The 14,417-nt window shown below is 41.0% G+C and overlaps 1 protein-coding gene across 2 annotated transcripts in view; it reads left to right on the plus strand.

Moving 5' to 3' along the window:
• The window catches only part of LOC137503105 (uncharacterized), a 229,468-nt gene that overhangs the window by 178,912 nt on the left and 36,139 nt on the right, over nt 1-14,417 (plus strand). For both annotated transcript variants that reach the window (XM_068230558.1, XM_068230559.1), the window contains exon 3: nt 13,251-13,289. In XM_068230558.1, the coding sequence (XP_068086659.1) occupies nt 13,251-13,289 (39 nt within the window). The remainder of the gene's footprint in view (nt 1-13,250; nt 13,290-14,417) is intronic.

Consider the following 14,417-nt stretch of genomic DNA (forward strand, 5'->3'; position numbering starts at 1 on the left):
GACCCCTCAAGTACCCTGAGATACCGCTCGCCCGCACTATGAGGGGAGATGTAGTGTTGAAGCACGCCGCGCCCGCGGTGAACATATACAGGCTGCGGGCAAGTAACAGGTCGTGCGCCGCACATCAGCCTTGGCCGGGAGGAGGGCTCCGGCTCGCCGTACACTGGTCGACCTCGCTGGAGGAGAGGGGGCCCTTCCTCTATTCCAGCAGCGGTACGGCGGCGCGCGGCTGCGGGGGCACTGAAACATTAAAGCTAGGCGGCAGAATTTTGTTGGACCATCATCTTTTTTGAGGGCACAGGCTTTGTGGAGAGGTTGAGGGGTCAGCGGCGTGCAGATATCCATGGCATTTTATATAAGCAAGCCACAGCGTGTGGAGCAGGAGACGGGAGCGTGGTAATGGCCGTGGTAAGGACAGAATGGCAGTTTAACGGTTCGGGACAGGTTTTACAAAAATGCTTACATATAAAACAAAATATTATAGAAGGGGCAGAATGCCTTAAAAGTGAAAACTCAAAAAAAAAAAAATATAACCTTCATATTCCTTTCAAAATAATATGAAGCAAGTTAACACAGAAATTACACCGGTTTCACCTGGGACAGGTGAACCCTAAATATCCTCTCGGTGGCTGGATTGCTTAATAACAACGTAACCGGCGTAAGGAAATCAAGAATGACACACGGCCCATGAAATCTGGGAGCAAGCTTGCCCGCGGGAACAAAATTCTTGACCATCACTTGGTCGCCTACCTTCAAATTGGTGGGTCTCCGTCCACGATCATATCTTTCCCTAACCTTTTCATGAGACACCTTAAGATTGGCTTTAGCTTTCTTCCAAAAATCTTTGATATTATCCGGATCTATTGTCTCAGGTAGAATGTCACTCAGAGACCAGAGGTTAGAGAGCGGCGTGTTGGGAACAAACTTGAACATCAAAGAGGCTGGAGTAAATTTATGTGATTCATGAACCGCCGAATTCAAAGCAAAAGCTAACCAATGCAGGGACGTGTCCCACCTGGAATGATCTTCATGATGATAGGCAATAAGCGCGGACCTGAGATTACGGTTAACCCGTTCAGCCAGAGATGGTTGAGGATAATAAGCAGAAGTAGTTACATGAGAGATGGACAAGTCAAAACAGAATTTACGAAAAAGATTTGATGTGAACGCCTTAGCATTATCAGACACAATATATTGGCACGGACCAAAAGAAGCAAAAATAGAATTTAGGCAAGTAATGGTGGACTGAGCGGTAGCCAGCTTAGTCGGAAATAACCAGGAAAATCTTGTAAAACCATCTACGCATACAAAGATGAACTTGTTAGCATTTCCCTTCGACTGGGCGAAGGGTGCTACATAATCAATATACAGGCGTTCCATGGGGCGCGACGCTTGATGAGAAGACAAAAGGCCTACCTTGGTGGACATGGTAGGTTTACTAAGCAAACAGGATTTACAAGCCTTTACTAGTTCACGGATTTCACCGTCCATACCCTTCCAGATGAACATTTCACGAATCTTCTCACGAGTTTTAAAGATGCCTAGGTGCCCTCCTAATGGGGTCTCATGATAATACTTGAAGATCATAGGTACAAGAACAGCTGGAACGACAACTTTCATCATCTTATCATGCCTTGAAGGGCAACATAAAACACCATTCCTCAGAACGTAAGGGACGACATGTTCCCCAGAAGAAAGGGTTTCCATGATCGGAGCCAGCGTCGGATCTTCACGTTGGTATTTCTCGATATCCCTAAAGAGCATGGGAGCATCTGTTAAGATGGCATTAACACCAGATAGTATGGACTCGGGAGGTGATGAACTGTCGACCGGTTCCTGGGTCTCGACATCGTTGGAAAACATACGGCTGAGTCCATCAGCGACAACATTTTCGGTACCTCGGATATGCCTGACATCGAATTGGAAGGCAGAAATACGGATGGCCCAACGGGCTAAACGACCAGTACGACGCGGCCTACCTAAGACCCAGCTTAAGGCTTGATTATCTGTCTCCAGGTCGAATTTGACATGTTCCAGATAGAGACGGAACTTTTCTAAGGCAAATAAGACTGCCAAACCTTCGAGCTCATAGATGGAATACTTGGCTTCTTGAGCCGATAGAGTCCTAGATGCATAGGCGATGGGTCGCCTCCCTAGTTCAGTCTCTTGAAGAAGGACTACAGCTACTGCTGACGACGACGCGTCGGTTTGGACGATGCATTTCTTTGAGAAATCAGGCATAGCAAGGACAGGGGCATTACAGAGAGCTAATTTAAGATCTTCAAAAGCGGCTTGTTGAGAAGGTCCCCACTCGAATTTGATGCCTTTCCTACGAAGAAGGTTCAAAGGCGCCGCTCTATTAGCGAAGTTAGGAATAAACTTCCTGAAGAAATTCACCATACCAATGAACCTGGCGATACCTTTAATGTCCTTGGGAGGTTTAAAATCACGGATGGCCTGTGTTCTAGAATGATCGACGGCAACACCATCAGGTGACACAATATGCCCTAGGAATGACATAGAGTGCTTAGCAAAGGCAACCTTGGACAACTTGACAGTTAACCCAGCCTTACGAAGGCGATTGAGAACTTCTCGCAGATGATCTAGATGTTCTTCAAAGGTCTCCGAAAATACGACATCATCCAAGTAGTGATATAAGTACTCAAATTTGATGTCGGAGAAGACCCTATCTAGTAGCCTAGTGAGTACAGCTGCTCCCGTGGGGAGCCCGAAAGGCACGTGGTTGTATTCATACAAATTCCAATCCGTGGCAAACGCTGTAAGATGTTTAGACTCTTCCGCTAGGGGAATTTGATTGTAGGCCTGATTCAGGTCCAAGATAGTAAAGAACTTGGCCTTACGAAACCATGAAAAACAAGAATGAAGGTCAGGAAGGGGCACAGATTGTAACACCACCTTCCGATTGAGAGCCCTATAATCAATGACAGGCCTGAAGCCCCCTTGGGGTTTCGGGACTAGAAAAATAGGCGAAGAATACGCCGACTTAGAGGGCCTAATAATACCATCCTTCAACATCTGATCGATGATTTCTTTCAGAGCCTTCATTTTAGGTGGAGATAGCCTATAAGGTGGAAAACGGACAGGAATCGAATCCGTGACCTCAATTTTGTATTCGATAAGGTCAGTAACACCAAGAGTATCAGAGAACACCTCTGGAAACGACTGACATAATTTACGAATACTATCAGCCTGCTCCTCAGGTAGATGTCTAAGGTCTAACAACATCTCATCCGGGGTAGGCGAAATAGATGAACATGATACGGAATTACACTTTAACAAGGGGATTTTACAATTGGACGCAAATTTGAATGTGCACGACTTACTCTGAAGATCGAGCACAAGACCAGTGTGACAAATAAAGTCAGCTCCCAATATGATGGGGCAAGACAGGTGCTTAGCCACAAACAATTTGATTTTCCATGTAAATTTAAAAATACGAATTTTGACATTTACAGAACCTAGAATTTCCAATGGAGATGAATTAGCCGAAAGATATTGAACAGGAGATGAGTCATAGTCAGGTAGTTTATAAACAGATTTCAATTTAGAATACCATTGGTCCGAAATAATAGAACAAACACTGCCTGAATCTAATAGGGCTGTTATAGGCTCATTATTTAACTCAATTTTAAGAAAAGGAACAGGTGCGGGGGTATCCGCCGCAATCCTAAGACACTCTTTGGGGCATTCAAAAGATGGATTTGCAAATGGAACGTTCCCTGAAGTTTCGATCTGTTTACCAGTGGCTGAGCCTCGGAAAGATGGATTAGTCGACTCAGCCGAAGCCGCTAGTCACTTATTATTAGTGACATTGGTGGAAGTTGCACCAGAAGTTGAGCAGGAGGGGGTTCTATTTGAATTTGGGCAATTCTTGGCGATATGTGAGAAAGCCCCACATTTAAAACAGCCTTGTGATGAGCCAGCCCCATTATTTGCCCTACTAGATTTGATCAATGGACACTTGTTGCGAAGATGGTCAGGCGACCCGCAAGCATAACATTTACGGGGTGTGACTGGTCGGCGAGGTGGAGGTCGAGGATTACTAAACGAAGGAGGGGGTTCTTTCGCGACACGCAAGGAATCGGCGTATCTAACTCCTTCCGCTGAGACGGCCAATGCTTCAAGTTCAGAGAAAGTTTGCGGGCACGCCGCGAAACATAAATATGACCTATAGGACGGTGAAATTCCTTCTACAATAGCCTGTACGATCTGATCTTCAGGAAAATGAAGAGCAAAAACCCTAGTATAAAACTTAATGTCTTGTATGAAATCCGCCAGATTTTCGTCCAATCTCTGTACACGATAATAGTACTTCTGAATCAGAGATGACCTCGCGCGGGCAGGAATAAAATTTGCAAGCAAGTGTGCATGAAAATCTTCAATAGATGACTGTTCAGCTATGGCTCTTACTATTTTGTCAGAGAGAATACCAATAGCATAAGGATAGATGATTTGCAAAATTTGACATGGAGAAAGAGAAAAAACAAGGGCATGATCCTGAAATTCAACTAAAAACCTTAAGAAAGAAATAACTTCACTGGTGGTGTTGACAGAAAACTTCGAGATACCTCTGAGCAACATTGCCAATCGATGAGGCAAACTGCTGAACCCAGGTGACATAGTAGGTAAAGGTTTCAGTGGCAAGGAAGTTAATTCAGAACGTATATTATTCAATGATGCACGGCGTTCAGACTCGTTGTCCAATGGGGCAGAGATAGTTTGAGCAGCACCGGTTATCCTATTGACTTCTCCCTTAGGAGGCTCTTCCTCGCTACCTACATTCATCGTGGTGGGTTGATCGATTTTGGGAGGAACTTCCCCAGTTAACAATTGAGTTACCTTATTAGATAATTCAGAAATATTTTCAAGCACCGTACTAGCCTCCTTCCTCTGAACGTCATTCAACTTTAGAGACAACAGATCGTTAACTCTATTTGAAAAATGATATAGCCTGGCTTGCACACGCTTAATTTGATTAGGAGAAGGATCATTTTCGTCAAAAAGACTAACTACAGATGCTAGCCCTGTAATATTCTCGATGATCGTGGAAAGAGAGTCGTCAATTTCTTTGTCTCCCAAAGTGGGGATGGAAATGGGCAAATCAAGGGACTCTCTAAGCTTGTTTGTGTCTACTGCAACCGTGCCTCCAGATTGCACATTTCTAATAGTCAATTCATAGATCAACTCCTCCTTGCGCAAATAGTTAAGATGGAGGACATCGCGAGGGCCGGGCATGATGACAGAGCAATTTTGAAAAAGGAAAATTTAAAAATTCCAGCAACTGAGAAAATTGTTAGAGTTGGAATCAAAACAATGTTTAGCCGTCAAAGGGGCTAAATTGAGACCCATTCAACCACGCTCTGCTACCACTTGTTACGGAGTTTTCCGTGGTAGTTAGAGGTGAAAGAAGGTGCGGGGGGTGAACAGGTCTCAGGCTACGAAATTAAAGTGAATTTAAAATTTAACAAGGTTATATTTTCTTTTCAAAATTAAGAAATAACAAGCATGGCAGGTACAGAGTAGCAAAGCCACTATTCGAGAATGTACAATTACAGAGTTACAGGATGGGCTCCGAGAGCCAAACCCACCATACATGAACAATTAGCTCAATCTTACGATATACAGAAATTCAACGAAGGGGCAGAAGACCCCAATCATGCCCAGGAGCACTCGCTCCCAATTACACAGTAAAGCCTCCTCGAGGCATACAACACTCAATTTTCGAGAAAGAGCCACTCGCTCTCAACATTAAGCCTATTAAAGGCCACAACAAACTCCACCTTCAAGTTGTCCTCTAAGGACATATACACAGGGGTAACGTACCCAACCTACTGAGGTCTATTAAGTGAGAAAAAGGTTAATTACTTGACCTCTAAAATAACAATTGAGAGGAGGCAATCTGCACTCCTAATACACTGTTTAAAACCTACTTGGCACTAGGCCATTAATGCAAGGGCTAATCCCATACTAAAGAGGTGACTTTTAGAAGGAAACAATTTACGTTACATTAGAAGGGAAGAAACGGTTGTGAAAATAAGTTCACCTCAATGCAATATGAGTGGGAGATCGAGAGGGTTAAGCACTCTCTATCCCAATATGTAGTTTTGAAAGAGAATAGAGGCTAAGAGTCTTTACATTTTAGGGAATGTTACATGGTAGAAAAGCTTCGGACCCGCCCCGAGAGTTAAACTGCTGAGCTAGCAAGAAAAGAAGTTATTAGAAGGCCATTACCTTGGTGTTGAACTGCTCCCCGAAGAAAGAGGCGCTTCCCGCCCCCTGCTATGTACTTTACACACTGAAAGATGGTACTGAAGTGGCACCGAGACCCGAAAATCAGCAGTTTATATACTCTCGCGGAAAGTTCGAGGCGTTTTTGGAATGAAAACACCCTCCCACAAGGATTTTACTGGTTCATCAAGAAACCCCCTACACAATACGAAGAAGAAACATATTATTGGTTGAAAATTAATTCGAGAAATTCGGGATTGGCTAAATTCAAAACAAGGGGAAAGAAAGGGTTAATATTGCCAACTTAAACAATGACTAAAAGAAATTTAGCAAAGAACAAACTTTTGAAATTAAATTTTCTCAACAAAAACAGTTCTTTCACTTCGCATTAGGGTGCACCGTTGTAGTTCTTCAGTAGTGTCCTCTAGAAGAGAACGTTCACACTTCTTACTACAAGCAAAACAAAAATACATCGAAAACAACACAGTTCAGAAACTTCAAAATTTCCAAGTAGTGGCATCTTCAGGGTAACTTGAAAATTAATACATAAGACAAAGTTCAGACTTCTCCCAGTAGGGGAGTTTCAACTGGCGCAAAGTTTAAATAAGCGGCGTGGAGGTGTACCGCCCGGTACAATTAATTTAGGAATTAACCTCTGAAATCACACTACGGACAAATGTAGACTTCGAACAAAGTTTATACGATATAAATTTCGTTACGAACGTCAATACTATTACCGCAGTCTAATATATACAGTCGCGAAGCTCTATTAAAAAGAAGGTTCATCCACTTGACAGCTGGAGCGACACTAGCACCTCTAGCGGCGAGGTAGAGGCAACTTGCTAGCAGACAACAGGGAAAGAATTACCACTACAGTCTAATGGTCATAACTTCTGAACCATTCATGCAAATAATGTCCTGACAAGGTTATCGTAATTCTTATGAAATAGTGGAGGAGGTCAAACAATTTATTTTGATGAGGAGCTCGAGGATAATATCGAAATACGTATTTAATCTTAAGGAGTTATTTTTTACCGCGGACTCTAACATGAAATCGCTTCTAATGGGGAGCCGGTTCGAAATAGGTATATACCATCCCGGAGTTTTTTGTAGAGGTTTCTATGCTCTACAATTAGTACGCTTACACTTGGGGTCTATCGTTGACCGTTCAGGCAGCGTAAGCCAAGAAAGCAAGTGACCGACGTTGATAGAGCGCTGGCCTTCTTAGCCCAACTTGGCAGGTTCGAAGTCGGTCGGTCGGTCACTTGCTTTCTTGGCTTATGCTGCGTGAACCGTCAACGATAGACCCCAAGTGTAAGCGTACGAACTGTAGAGCATAGAAACCTCTACAAAAAAGTCCGCGATGGTATATACCTATTTTGAACCAGCTGCCCTCTAGAAGCGATTTTATGATATAGTCCGCGGTAAAGAAAAATAACTACTGAAGATTCAATTAATATTTCGATATTTTTCTCGAACTCCTCTTCAAAATAAATTGTTTGACCTCCTCCACTATTTCTTACGGATTACAATAACCTTGTCAGGATATTATTTGTATAAATGTTTCAGAAGTTACGACCATTTTAGACTGTAGTGGTAATTCGTTCCCTGTTGTCGGCTAGCAAGTTGCCCCTACCTCGCCGCTTGGAGCGCTGTAGTCGCCTCGGATGAAAAATATCATCAGAGCTTCGCGACTGTATATATTAGACTGTGCTATTATTATTATTATTATTATTATTATTATTATTATTATTATTATTATTATTATTATTATTATTATTATTATTATTATTATTATAAATGGCGTTGATTACTAAATCTGAAGTTAACATCTGATTTAACACTGCAGACAAATATAGGTTTTAAAAGCATATTTTTACGATACATAATTGTTTCTTAAATTTGCTATCATCATTATATATTCTGGTTACTAATGTCTTTGATTATCAAACTGACATTTAATGCAACGATATGAACAAATATAGATTTAAAAGAACACATTTTAAACTTGCCCCGCACACAAGCAACAACATCTTTACTAATCTCATGAGGGAAATCTGTACACCTTAAACCTGAAAAGTGGTGTTGCTATAATAAAATTTGACCATAATAGTTCTTCTCTTAATCTCGGGAGCATAGATAGGCCCTTCCTGATCTGGAAATTACTGGAAGATCACAATATGAAGATAAAGTTGGAATTCAAGAGGACAAATTGGGGCAAATATTCATTTATAGGAAGGGGAGTGAATGAATGAATGAATGAATACTGATCTGCATTTTGGGCAGTCGCCCAGGTGGCAGATTCCCTATCTGTTGCTCTCCTAGCCCTTTCCAAAATGATTTCAAAGAAATTGGAAATTTATTGAACGTCTCCCTTGGTAAGTTATTCCAATCCCTAACTCCCCTTCCTATAAATGAATATTTGCCTCAGTTTGTCCTCTTGAATTCCAACTTTATCTTCATATTGTGATCTTTCCTACATTTATAAACGCCACTCAAACTTATTCGTCTACTAATGTCATTCCACGCCATCTCTCCGCTGACAGCTCGGAACATACCACTTAGTCGTGCAGCTCTTCTTCTTTCTCTCAATTCTTTCCAACCCAAACATTGCAACATTTTTGTAACGCTACTCTTTTGTCGGAAATCACCCAGAACAAATCGAGCTGATTTTCTTTGGATTTTTTCCAGTTCTTGAATCAGGTAATCCTGGTGAGGGTCCCATACACTGGAACCATACTCTAGTTGGGGTCTTACCAGAGACTTATATGCCCTCTTATTCACATCCTTACTACAACCCCTAAACACCCTCATAACCATGTGCAGAGATCTGTACCCTTTATTTACAATCCCATTTATGTGATTACCCCAATGAAGATCTTTCCGTATATTAACACCCAGATACCTACAATGATCCCCAAAAGGAACTTTCACCCCATCAACGCAGTAATTAAAACAGAGAGGACTTTTCCTATTTGTGAAACTCACAACCTGACTTTTAACCCCGTTTATCAACATACCATTGTCTGCTGTCCATCTCAGAACATTTTCGAGGTCACGTTGCAGTTGCTCACAGTCTTGTAACTTATTTATCACTCTATAGAGAATAACATCATCCGCAAAAAGCCTTACCTCCGATTCCACTCCTTTACATATATCATTTATATATAAGAAAACATAAAGGTCTGATAATACTGGCTTGAGGAATTCCCCTCTTAATTATTACAGGGTCAGATAAGGCTTCACCTACTCTAATTCTCTGAGATCTATTTTCTAGAAATATAGCAACCCATTCGGTCACTCTTTTGTCTAGTTCAATTGCTCTCATTTTTGCCAGTAGTCTCCCATGATCCACCCTAGGGATTGGAATAACTTACCAAGGGAAATGCTCAATTATTTTCCAATTTCTTTGCGATTATTTAAGAAAAGGCTAGGAAAACAACAGATAGGAAATCTGCTACCTGGGCGACAGCCCTAAATGCATTTCAGTAGTGATTAATTGATTGATAGTTCTCCAAATCCTTGAAGATGCCTGTGCTGGCTGATTTCTCTGCTCCGCTTTTGGACTGGTTCATGTTCATTTATAGACCCATTTATGCCCTGACATTCTTGACGCGAGAAAGGAGATCTGCCATTTTCTTCTCATCACTTGCAATGAGTGCAGTATCGTCTGCATATAGGAGGTTGGATATTCCTTATCAGCAAAACCAGAACACCCATTTCCAACAATACTTGCCACATTTTCTCCCACTGACTACAGTCAAAGGCCATTCGGTAGTGTAAAAATGAGAGGAAGTTGAAATTCTATTCTTTCTTTCACTCAACTGATGGATGATTAATGTCTGTTCTCTTGTGCCTTTATCTCAGACAAATCCAGCTTGATCAGGGGAAATCTGAAACAAGGAAAGCTTGAAGCCTGTCTTTAAGTATCTATAGCTGTATTTTACTTGCATATGAAATAAGGGCTAATTGCCACATTTGGCTGTGGAGCCCTTCTTGTGCAGAGGGACAAAAATGGGTGCACAGTGTTCGTCAGCCGGGTGACAGAAATGAGTAGCCGGGCGGGGAATTCTACGTAAAAAATGAATATGAAAAAATCAACAGTAATACTATCAGAAAAGTAAACATTAACTGAAAAATTGAACTATTTTAGTGTTCTTATCACGGACAAGTCATAACACAGTATTTTGAATTTCCAGTGTCCTACTGCACGTTCATAATCATGTAACACTAGGACTTACCTCTCGGTTGCTGTGGAGTCCATACGGGTTTATGACGTCATGCGATTCCACGCTAATACAAACACAGCACGACACTACGTGATAGTCAAGTTAAACATTTGAACTCCGATATAATTGATACAATTATGCTGAAAATAATGAGATTTAACTCTCAAATAAACAGTTTTACAGTATTTTTATTTGGTACATCCAATGACTCAAATATGTAGGTATAATAATATTATGTAACCATGACAATGAAACTATATCTAGGTTATGTTAGCCGGGCGGTCTGCAAAAACGGCAATGCGGTGCGCCCATTAAAAAGGTCCTAGAGAGAACACTGTCTGCAACCCAGTCAGCTGGCCAAATGACATCTCCAAATTTTTCTGCAAGTATGTTTGATTATCTGCACACCTACGAGTATGTTACCTGTCTCGTTCAAGAGCTCAGCTGCTACGCCTGCCCAGTTTTAATGATGGAGTTTCCCATTTTGCCTCTTGAGATAGGGTGTCCGGTTCCATTTCTAATCCGCTCCATAGGATCACGCTTTGTTTTACTCTTTCTCCCTTGTGGAATCCTCACACTATTCCCTCAATCTAATTCATATATTCTCAAACTGGAGGATTTTACTACCATTGGCACATTCCATTGGCATTAATACAAATTCATTTATTTTAATACTAATTGTTTTATATCAACACTCCAATTTCCTCTTCTATTTGTTAAGAAGGAAATCATACTTTTCAGTGTCGATTCAGTTTAAATGTAAACTTTAATGCTTCCCAGTCTGACGAACACACAATTTCAATATAACATAACTATTACCTGTAAAAACATTATTAATCAAGGAATAAAAGTACACACTATTAAACAAAGAATGACATGTTTCGTTCTTAAAAGGACTTCATCAGATTCTATCAAGTCACATTCGATGTTTGGACATATTTATGTTTATTTCTATGCAAACATCTATGAATTTGAAATTTAGAACGTATCTTAATGAAGCCCTGCATGCCACCATTCCAGCATTCAATGCGAGGCGTTCGAAAAACAACTGGCTCGAAACCCTTGGACAGAAATAAACACAATTACAGTCGAAATCGGTTATAACGACGCCGAATGGACCGCCAATGAACAGTCGTTATAGCCGATAGTGGCACAAATCGGTTATAACGATCCCGAAGGGACCGCCAATCAACGGTCGTTATAGCCGATAGTGGCACAAATCTGTTATAACGACCCCGAAGGGACCGCCAATCAACGGTCGTTATAGCCGATAGTAAATTGGTTATAACGACTCCGAAGGGACCACCAATCAACGGTCGTTATATTTGATAGTGGCACAGGTCGGTTTTAATGACCCCGAAGGGACCGCAAATCAACGGTCGTTATAGTCGATAGTGGCACATATCGGTTATAACGACCCCAAAGGGACCGCCAATCAACGGTCGTTATAGCCGATAGTGGCACAAATCGGTTATAACGACCCCGAAGGGATCACCAATGAACGGTCGTTATAGCTGATAGTGGCACAAATCGGTTATAACGACCCCGAAGGGACCGCCAATCAACGGTCGTTATAGCCGATAGTGGCATAAATCTGTTATAACGACCCCGAAGGGACCGCCAATCAAAGGTCTTTATAGCTGATAGTGGCACTAATCTGTTATAACGACCCCGAAGGGACCGCCAATTAACGATCGTTATAGCCGATAGTCGCACAAACCGGTTCGTTTATTCCTTCCTAAAAAAGTCATATCTGCATGTTTTAGGCTTCACATCGATATAGTTAATTAAAAGAATTAAGGTAAAACTACAAATAAGTAATTGAGATACGCACTGTATTTAAAGTACGGTACAGTAATAGTGGATTAGGACTGCGAGGAATTTCATTGGCTTTCGCTTGAAGAGTAGGTCCACCTAAGTAAAAATTCTTCAATATCTTCGTGCTCATATGATCTGGCTCGCTAGGCTTAAAGCTTTTTCTTCGAAAAGTGACTTCTTTTCTCTCTGTCCTTTCAAATTGTAGAAATCGTTCAGTGTCATACACCCAATTCCGTCGCGATGCTTACATTTGTATCACCATTTTCTAATCACCATATTATGTGTGACTTGTGTTCATTATTAAACACTTTCCTTTTCTTTTCCATCATCTTCACAGCGATGCTTGCCTTGACTGTAGACTGATGTGGAATCTACAATAATAAGCAATCGCCAAATATGTAACAAACAAAAATCGACATTGGACGTTATAGTCGATAGATTGTTACGAAAATGTGATCGAAATACGTCGTGTTATGCGATATGTCGTAATAAGCGACAACGTACTAAGCGGTTTTTTAAATACAGTGTTTATATAGGATTTTAACTGGACCGTTAGATTTCGCCGTTGTATCCAGTATGCCGTTAAAAGCGATGTTGCTATAAACGGTTTCGACTGTATTTCCAAATATTGAATGTGGCTTGATAGAATCTGATGATGGTCTTTTACGAACGAAACATATCATTCACTGTTTGATAGTGTATACTTTATTCCTTGTTAAGTAATGTGTTTTTTTACAGGTATGTTACAGCGTAATATATATATATATCGAACTTGTATGTTTGGCAGACTGGAAAGCTTTTAAGTTTACAATTAATTCCTTTTCAGTTTATGTACAAATAATTTGCTTCAAGTCAAATCATATTTTTTTCATAGTTTGAAAGAGAAGTTTCTAGACCGCCGTCAATGCAAAAACAATTATAAACATAAGTATTTATTTGTTTTTCTTGTTTCAGGACGCTGATTCGATCTACGGTACCGGTATTCCTAAAGCGGTAAGTACAGTTCACGAATAACTACATACATACATACATACATACATACATACATACATACATACATACATACATACATACATACATACATACATACATACATACATACATACATACATACATACATACATACATACATACATACATACATACATACATTACCATTATAGACTGTTATGCCTTTTAGCGTTCAGTCTGCAAGCCTCTGAGAATTACCTAAACGTCGCCACAATCCTCGATTTGCAACTAGTGTTGTGGTCTCATTTAGTTCTATACCTCTTATTTTTAAATCGTTAGAAACCGAGTCTAACCATTGTCGTCTTGGTCTCCCTCTACTTCTCTTACCCTCCATAGCAGAGTCCATTATTCTCCTAGGTAACCTATCCTCCTCCATTTGCCTCACATGACCCCACCACCGAAGCCGGTTTATGCGTACAGCTTCATCCATCGAGTTAATTCTTAAATTAGCCTTTACCTCCTCATTCCGAGTACCCTCCTGCCATTGTTCCTACCTGTTTGTACCTGCAATCACTCTTGCTACTTTCATGTCTGTTACTTCTAACTTATGAATAAGATATCCTGAGTCCACCCAGCTTTCGCTCCCGTAAAGCAAAGTTGGTCTGAAAACAAACCGATGTAAAGATAGTTTCGTCTGGGAGCTGACTTCCTTCTTACAGAATACTGCTGATAGCAACTGCGACCTCACTGCATTAGCTTTACTACACCTTGATTCAATCTCACTTACTATATTACCATCCTGGGAGAACACACAACGTAAATACTTGAGAAATTATCGACCTTTTCTAGCTTTGTATCACCAATCTGACATTCAGTTCTGTTGAATTTCTTACCTACTGACATCAATTTAGTCTTCGAGAGGCTAATTTTCATACCATACTCATTGCACCCATTTTCTAGTTCCAAGATATTAGACTGCAGGCTTTCGGCACAGTCTGCCATTAAGACCAAGTCGTCAGCATAGGCCAAACTGCTTACTACATTTCCACCTAACTGAATCCCTCCCCGCCATTTTATACCTTTCAGCAGATGATCCATGTGAACTACAAACAGCAAAGGTGAAAGATTACAGCCTTGTCTAACCCCTGTAAGTACCCTGAACCAAGAACT

This window comes from Anabrus simplex, chromosome X (assembly GCF_040414725.1).
Source record: "Anabrus simplex isolate iqAnaSimp1 chromosome X, ASM4041472v1, whole genome shotgun sequence".
Taxonomy (NCBI): Eukaryota; Metazoa; Arthropoda; class Insecta; order Orthoptera; family Tettigoniidae; genus Anabrus; species Anabrus simplex.